General features: G+C 37.4%; 1 protein-coding gene across 1 annotated transcript; it reads left to right on the top strand.

The window, feature by feature from the left end:
• Window positions 1–3,079: 3,079 nt before the first annotated feature.
• Window positions 3,080–8,531, top strand: LOC21393637 (phosphoenolpyruvate carboxylase). The gene is made up of 10 exons (XM_010106088.2): window positions 3,080–3,654; window positions 4,266–4,660; window positions 4,937–5,021; window positions 5,161–5,383; window positions 5,575–5,678; window positions 5,774–5,861; window positions 5,964–6,118; window positions 6,236–7,234; window positions 7,354–7,740; window positions 8,039–8,531. Exons 1-10 carry the CDS (start codon window positions 3,487–3,489, stop codon window positions 8,336–8,338), a joined length of 2,904 nt encoding a protein of 967 aa, XP_010104390.1. The 5' UTR covers window positions 3,080–3,486; the 3' UTR covers window positions 8,339–8,531.
• The last annotated feature ends 714 nt before the right edge of the window (window positions 8,532–9,245 follow it).

The raw sequence follows: 9,245 nt of genomic DNA, 5'->3' as shown, positions 1-9,245 counted from the left end.
GTCATGTGATATTTGCTTGCTATATTTTTTCTTAAAATAGACATTTCATTAACAAAGAGATCAAAACAACATATTTTTGGACCTTTAAAAAAAGAACAACATATTTTTGTGGTAGTTAAATCGTTTAAAAGTAAAGGATGGGGTCAAACTGAGACAATTCAATATTTTTAGAGGCAATTAGTTGAAAATAACATTCTTTAATGAATATTAAAGTACTGTGATTGCTAAGTAGCTTAGAAAATTGTAAAATACATATAAGAGAAAAGAGGAATAATTCCTTTTTTTCCCTTTAACAAAAGAAGGAAAAATAAACTAGCTTAGAATCTACGTTTTATTCTAATTCACGAGGGAGAGTGGGAACAAAAGAAATTGGAAGAGAATCTATCTCAAGCTTTTTTGTTTATAAACAATACCCATATTTTAAGACTAATTATCCCCATTTTTTTTAATGTGAATAAAACTTTAAAATAGTAACAAATGACCATGAAATATAAAGGTATTCAATTACGGACAAAAACTAGCTCTACTAGTAAAGACAAATGAGGCACATAGGTAAATACGAGTGACGAGTTTTAATGGGAAAAGATTCGCTCGGCACATTAACAATCGAGCTCGTTTAACAAAATAACTACAGTCGATGGATAAAACTAGTCAACTGAGACCAAAAGAAGTAGAACACTAGGGTCACTCACAATGCCGCATGTGAACAACTTAATGAGATAAACTTACCACCACCATAGAAAGGTGGGATAACAACTTTCATTATTAAATGACCAAAACATAAAAATTGAAAACGGCGGAATCAATATCGCCTTTATTATATCAAAATATAAACTAAGAACAAGACATAATTCCTTAGTCACGCAAACAAGACCCTTAGCGATAAGTTGGCTACTAAGATCATAAATGATAGATCGGCGAGGACCCACATGACTCCACCACTGACGTTGAGCGCTCATCCACACACAATGCCCCTTCTATGACCACCGTGATGAGAAGAGTGAGATCCTGAGATTGTAAATACGCCGGAAACCTGGCATGCACAACATGGTCGGCTAAAAAACCGGCACCTCCGTCCACGAAGTCGTCACCACCACCATAATCATTGTCATGAGACCTAGAGCCCAGTCTCTAGGGTCGAGGGTCCAACGACTAGTCAACAGGCGACACCAAACTCTGGCCTTAAAAGAGAAAAGCAAGCGGTGCACAAAGAAAAGAAATAAACTTTAGACTTCGTTTGGTTAGAGGGATGGAGAATGTGAAGATTGGAGAGAGTTATAATAATCCTTTATGTTCTTTGGTAGGAGGGGGAAGGAGTTGAGAGAATGAGTGATCATTATTTGTTTAATTACCATATTTTCTATTTTATTATTTGTTAATAATTTCTTTTGAAGGGTAAAAAAATCATTATCTTTTAATTTGGGTGGGTTATTGGATCTTTCTATCAATAGAAGAATTCAAATTGATGGGCCTGAAGGGAGACTCTCTCTCTCCATGTATCCTCTCCCTCTTTTTTCCTTCTAATCAAACAAAGAATTTATTCTATCCCTCCACCCCTCTCCCTCCCTCCATCTCTCTCGTACTAAACGTACTCTTAGAGATATAAAGGCAGAAAAGCAAGGGAGTGTGGCACATTATCTCCATTTCAATAAACATAATATACGGTTACTTTCTTTCACTGAGATATTAGCGTTTCGCGTAATTTTGATAATTGATACAATCTAATGATAGAAATTTTATAATATCGAAAAAAAGATGCATATCTAGCAAGGACCGTTGTTTTATATTTCCTAATAAAAAAAGATTTTACCGTGGGATACCTTGAATTATTGATAGTTTTTACAAGATTTAATGATTTATTTGATGAGATTGGGGGCTCATTTATTTCATGTGTTTAAACTCATGCTTTTGATTTTGTTATAATGTTTTTCTCTCACAAAAAAATTTGAATTTCAAATGCCAAAATTAGGGATGACAACGGAGTGAGGTGGGGGCGAAGAATGATTTACCATCCCCATCCTCACCCTCTAAAACCATTCTCATCCCTGCTTAAAGAGAGACGGGGACGGAGTCAGAGATTTCCCGTTGGAGGGGCCTTCCCATACCCGCTCCATTTCCCATCATATGTAATTAAGCATTTTAAAATTATTGTACTTAAAGTAAAAATAAAGCAGAAATTCAAAAAAGTTTAGACTAAAATTAAAAGTTTCTCAATACAAACTAAATTCAAAACATGTGAAAAAAATAGTTGTAGAGACAAGAAATGTCTTATTAAAAGTAATAATTAACACATATGCAAGAAGTATATGTATGTATATTTATATAAAATATATTATATTACATATAACATATGTATATCGGGGCATGGGCGGGGTGGGGGTGCTTCCTCCGTCCCCGCCCCGCTAAGATTCAAGAACAAGATTTTATCTCCGTCGCCAATTATCATCTTTCATCCTCACTTTAGTCAGTATGAATCCCCACGTGGCCCATCTCTAAGGAGAATATTGTCATCTCTAACTAAAATCAAGAATCACTAATTTAAACGCATGAATCAAACGGACCTTTAAGATTTCTTGTACTGTTACACAATTTATAAACGTTGTGAAATTTAAATCATATAGTTTAACCTAACACTCCCTCAAGAAGAAAAAAGAAATTGTTACCATAATTTTTCCTTCCCGTTTTTGTTTGAATAAAAAATTTTCCTACCCCTAATTTCAGGAAAAAAATTCTTCCCCTACTTAAATTTGAATATACTTCCTTCCGAGGGATATTCTCTTCTAGACCTTTTTTTTATTTTTGTTTCTGAAGGAAGAGTGGACTGTAAGCTGTTTGACTTCAGAAAAAGAAAATGGAAAAAAAGTTAAGGGTAAAGCGATAAAAAAAAAACCCTTACTTTTTATTTTTATTTTTATTTTTCCTTTCCTTTCCTTTCCTTTCCTTTTCCTATCAGGAAATTACAAGAGTGGTTGAAAAATACTCGGCCAGGAAATAAAAATATTAATAAAAAAAAAACGAGAGTCAGAACAAAAACGAAGTGTAACTGTTATAGTAGTACAATCTCTCTTGGACTCTACTTTGTGGCACTGTCTATAAATTGAGCGGCCAAAGCAAAGAAAACTCCATTAAAAAAAAAAAAAAAACTCTTTAAAAAAGCTTTCTTTGCTCTTTCTTTCTCTGATCACTCCGTGATTGAAAAGAGAAAAAAAAAAAACAAAAAAAACAATAGCCTTTTCTGGACTCTCAGCTTTGTCTTCTACTTTCTCGTGCAACAGATCATAAGCAACCCATTCTTCAGGAACCTTCGCGATCATATTTTTCACTTCTTTTTTTTTTTTTTCTGTTTTTCTCATCTGGGTCTCACGGGATTCGCTTTTTTCCCCAGTTTTTTTTTTTTTTTTTTTTTCCGAAATTTGGCATAAAGTCTGCGTTTTTCTTATCTGGGTCTGTATTGTTTCACTGCCCATATAAAAGGAAAGAAGAGAGATGTCGAGTCGGAACTTGGAGAAGATGGCGTCTATTGATGCTCAGCTGAGGCTTCTGGCGCCGGCCAAGGTGTCGGAGGACGACAAGCTGATTGAGTATGACGCTTTGTTGTGTGATCGATTTCTTGACATTCTTCAGGATTTACATGGAGAGGATCTTAGAGAAACGGTAAATAATGCTTTCGTTATTTTTGTTATCAAAGTTTTTGGTTATGTGACAAATTTTGTGTTTATAAACTTAAATTTGTTTGTTCTGATAAGGTTTATGCGTTATGACTTATTTTGTTGTGGCTATTTTTTGAGTGGTTGTATTTATTATGAACCTGCCCTTCATTTTATTTTAATTAATTTTTTGTGTTTTTTTAACCGAGAAATTAGGAAAAGGAAAAAATTTAGCTATGTTTTGGGCAGAATAAGGCTTCTTTTATATATATATATGTGTGTGTGTGTGTGTGTAAATGCTAAATAGGACTTAGAATAGATAAGAGAAGTAAGACTTTGTTTACATTCTTTTTCGTTCTGTTGCTAGTGGTTAAGTTAGACCAGTAGAGTAATGACAGACTTTGTTTACATTCTTTTTCGTTCTGTTGCTAGTGGTTAAGTTAGACCAGTAGAGTAATGACCAATGAGTAATTTGATTGTTCACTTTCATGGGATTTTTCTTTCAAAAGAATTACTACACTTCATTAAGTAATGAAACTATGAATAGAGTAGTTATTGCGTCGGGATGGAATCGTAGTTGTGCATTGTTTGCTGATTTTGTGTTCTGAATTGGACCAGGTTCAAGATTGTTATGAGCTTTCTGCCGAGTATGAGAGGAACTTGGATCCTAAGAAGTTGGAGGAACTCGGGAATGTTTTAACGAGTTTGGATCCCGGGGACTCTATTGTTGTTGCTAAATCGTTTTCCCACATGCTTAACCTGGCCAATCTGGCTGAGGAAGTTCAGATTGCTTACAGAAGAAGGATCAAGCTGAAGAAGAAGGGGGACTTTGTTGATGAGAATTCAGCTACTACCGAGTCTGACATTGAGGAGACTCTGAAGAGGCTCGTGGTGGATTTGAAGAAGTCCCCGCAGGAGGTTTTCGATGCATTGAAGAACCAGACTGTGGATTTGGTTTTAACTGCGCATCCTACTCAATCCGTCCGCAGATCGTTACTTCAAAAGCATGCAAGGTTTACTATCCTCTTATCTAAATTTCCCTTTCTCCATGAATGAAAACTTTTATTCAGGAGCGAAAAAGTAACAAAAAGAATTTTATAACCATTGACAAGATGAGGGGGAAGGGGGAAAAAAAAGTGGATAGGGTGCAGGGACATTGACCATTTAGGATATTTATTTGACATTGTGTTGCATTGTGAAATAGAGTTGTTTTGTACTATCTGTTAAAAGAGTTTGATGATCATTTATTTTTTGTATTTTGATGTTTGTGTTCTTTTTCATCCTTTCAGGATAAGGAATTGTTTGACGCAGTTGCATGCTAAGGATATAACTCCTGATGATAAGCAGGAACTTGATGAGGCTTTACAAAGAGAGGTATGTAGATGTCAGAAAATCTCAATTGTTACGACCTTTGTTTTTCTGTGACACTGAAAAAATGAATATCACACAAGCATGCACAATCTCATGATCAATTAACATTGTGTTATACATCATATTTTGTTCTCTCATCCAGATTCAAGCTGCATTTCGTACTGATGAAATTCGAAGGACTCAACCCACCCCACAAGATGAGATGCGAGCAGGCATGAGCTACTTTCATGAGACGATATGGAAAGGTGTGCCAAAATTCTTGCGTCGTGTTGACACTGCCTTGAAGAATATAGGAATAAACGAGCGCGTCCCTTACAATGCCCCTCTTATTCAATTCTCTTCTTGGATGGGTGGTGATCGTGATGGTAAGCCTATTTTGTCAATAGTTTGCTATCTATTAATCTGAGGTTGAATATTGTCTCATAGTTTTCAAGGAATGACACAAACTTAGTCTTCACCGAAAATCGATTTATAAGTGTGTGCACTTTTCCTCACTTTTTGTAACATATTTTATCGTGATGTTTTTTCTAATTATGTATCTTCCTGACGTGGACAGGAAACCCCAGGGTAACACCAGAAGTTACAAGGGACGTATGCTTGCTGGCCAGAATGATGGCGGCGAATTTGTACTTTTCCCAGATTGAGGATCTTATGTTTGAGGTACCAGGAAGATAATTTTGGTATCATTCTTATTTTATTTTCTTTCTTTGTTTATTTACTTATTTGTTTTTATATTTAATTATTTCCATAAGCAGTTGTCTATGTGGCGCTGCAACGATGAACTACGCACTCGCGCTGATGAAATTCACAGCTCCTCAAAGAAAGATGCAAAGCACTATATAGGTAAGCAACATTGACATATAAATTTTGATTGCCTTATTGTAACTCTCTTTTTTTTTTTTTTTTTTTTTTAAACGTGGAATAACTCTTATATAACCAATGCAGAGTTCTGGAAAATAATTCCTCAAAATGAGCCCTATCGTGTTATCCTTGGTGGTGTGAGGGACAAGCTTTATAACACACGTGAGCGAGCTCGTCAATTACTTGCCAATGGATTCTCTGACATTCCTGAGGACACCACTTTTACCAATGTTGAGCAGGTCTGTCTTTAACTGCAAAACTTTTTAAAGATTGGCTTATTTCAACAATACGTTCTAAATGTGTTGTTAGAGCGGATATACTCATTGATTTGTATGTTTTTTTCTCCTCCATTGTAGTTCTTGGAGCCTCTTGAATTATGTTACAGATCGCTTTGCTCTTGTGGCGATAGATCAATAGCTGACGGAAGCCTTCTTGATTTCTTGCGTCAAGTCTCCACTTTTGGGCTTTCACTCGTCAGGCTTGACATCCGACAAGAATCAGACAGGCACACTGATGTCATGGATGCGATAACAAAGCATCTCGAGATTGGATCCTACCGCGAGTGGTCTGAGGAACGCAGGCAAGAATGGCTCTTGTCTGAGCTCCGTGGCAAGCGACCTCTCTTTGGCCAAGACCTTCCGAAAACCGAAGAAATTGCTGATGTCCTTGACACGTTTAATGTCATTGCTGAGCTTTCCCCGGACAACTTTGGTGCCTACATCATTTCCATGGCTACAGCCCCGTCCGACGTGCTTGCTGTTGAGCTTTTGCAGCGTGAATGCCGCGTGCAGACTCCACTGAGGGTGGTTCCTTTGTTTGAGAAGCTCGCTGATCTTGAGGTTGCTCCGGCTGCCGTGGCTCGTCTCTTCTCGATAGACTGGTACAGGGACCGGATCAACGGCAAGCAAGAGGTCATGATTGGGTACTCAGATTCCGGAAAGGACGCCGGACGATTATCCGCTGCTTGGCAGTTGTACAAGGCTCAAGAAGAGCTTGTTAAGGTGGCTAAACAATTTGGAGTAAAGCTCACGATGTTCCATGGCCGAGGTGGGACTGTTGGAAGAGGAGGTGGACCAACACATCTTGCTATATTGTCTCAGCCTCCAGACACAATCCATGGCTCTCTCCGTGTCACCGTTCAAGGTGAAGTCATTGAGCAGTCATTTGGAGAGGAGCACTTGTGCTTCAGAACCCTGCAGCGTTTCACTGCAGCAACACTCGAGCATGGAATGCATCCCCCAGTGTCGCCAAAGCCAGAGTGGCGAGCGCTCATGGATGAGATGGCTGTTATTGCCACGAAGGAATACCGATCCATAGTCTTTCAGGAGCCTCGTTTTGTCGAGTACTTCCGCCTTGTAAGTTTCCTATCAATGTTGTCATAAATTCGCATATCAACTCTGAAACTTACCACTAGTTATATTATAGAATTTCAATGACATTTTTTTAATGCTACATATCCTTCTAATGTTGGCAGGCAACTCCCGAGTTGGAGTATGGTCGGATGAACATTGGAAGCCGTCCATCGAAGAGGAAGCCAAGTGGAGGCATCGAGTCACTCAGGGCGATCCCATGGATCTTTGCATGGACGCAGACGAGGTTTCACTTGCCGGTGTGGCTTGGATTTCGGGCAGCATTTAAGCATGTTATTGAGAAGGATGTGAAGAATCTTCAGATGCTTCAGGAGATGTATAACAGGTGGCCTTTCTTCAGGGTCACCATTGATTTGGTTGAGATGGTTTTTGCTAAAGGAGACCCGAGAATTGCTGCTCTCTATGATAAGCTCCTTGTGTCTAAAGAGCTTTGGTCCTTTGGAGAGAAGTTGAGGTCTAACTATGAAGAAACTAAACGTCTTCTCCTCAAGGTAACCGACTTATATATAGTTTATTATATTGCCGGAGTTGGATTTGTTTCCAAATCTTGACCAATACTTGGTTTTAGAATTGAACAATTTACTTTTTATCGGGCAAATTGTGTTCAAAGTTTTTTGTTGTAGTGTTTATCTCACAAAAATTTGAATCTTTTTTCAAACTTTCTGTTCAAATCTATGAACCAAACGGGCATATAGTGATAAAAGAGCAACTTTTTTTCTCGTCGATAGATTAAAGATTACTAACCTTGGAACTATGAAAACTGATGCTGAAACTGTTTGATATTTGTAGGTTGCCAGGCACAAGGAAGTTTTGGAAGGAGATCCCTACTTGAGACAGAGACTTCGCCTTCGTGACTCGTACACAACGACACTTAACGTTTGCCAAGCCTACACACTAAAACGGATCCGGGACCCGAACTACCATGTGACAGAAAGGCCACACTTGTCCAAGGAATACATGGAGTCGACGAACAAGCCAGCAGCAGAGCTTGTGAAGCTCAATCCCACGAGCGAGTACGCGCCAGGCCTCGAGGACACACTTATTTTGACGATGAAGGGTATCGCCGCCGGCATGCAGAACACCGGTTAGAAGACTTGTTTATGTTTTGGTTATGATGTCAACTTCGAATGTGTAAACTAGAACCGAGAAACAATAAAAGCTTTAATAGAACGTATAATAAACTCTGGTATAATGACTCAAATACCTAGAGGCTTATTTATGGCTTTTGTAACCAAGGATTCTCCATGTTTTTTTCGCTATATAAGAAAGTTTATTCTATTTATGATTTTGGTTTTTCAGAGACATGTTCAAAATTTCTTTAGAACAATGCGTTTCTTTAAGTTCCTGAAAACTTGTTTTGCACTGATATTAATATTAAACAATAATAAAAAAAGATGAGACTAAAAAGGTTATTACTAGAAAATTTGCATAAATAAGAAATGTTCAGTTACAGTACATAATTTAAGAGCAATCTTATTTATCTGACTCTGGGATGAACAATACTCTTATAGCTTGTTTGGTACATATACTCAAAACTCAAATAATGATTCTCCTGCCGTATTTTTTTCTCATAAAGAATTTGAATTAAAATCCAAATTATGATTTAAATACACTACTCAAACGGGCTTTTACGTCCTCAACGCCTGATGAGCCCTTTTCAGCTACAAATAACTGTTGATCAAAGGAAGTTTATATTCCATGAGGTTGGTTGTTTAATTTACAACTTTCTTTCTGGGAAAGCTTGAAAGAAAAAATATTGAATTGCGTAGAAGTTGACAAATAACGGGTACCAATGCCAAGTACGTAAAACCAAATTTTTGAACAATTACCAGAACATTATTAGAACCAGTTTGCGTAAAAAATGCCCCGTTTCCATTAACTTTTACCAATTATGCACAAATATTACATCATTCTTGAGTTATGTCCGTTTCACAATATGTTTTTCTTTAGATTCTTCTAGTTTCTTGTTAGGGGTGGAAATTTCAAGCTTAAGACC

Source organism: Morus notabilis, unplaced genomic scaffold (assembly GCF_000414095.1).
Source record: "Morus notabilis unplaced genomic scaffold, ASM41409v2 Scaffold830, whole genome shotgun sequence".
Lineage (NCBI taxonomy): Eukaryota > Viridiplantae > Streptophyta > Magnoliopsida > Rosales > Moraceae > Morus > Morus notabilis.
The sequence above is the reverse complement of the archived record's forward strand: the minus strand, read 5'-3'. Positions and strand labels throughout refer to the sequence as shown.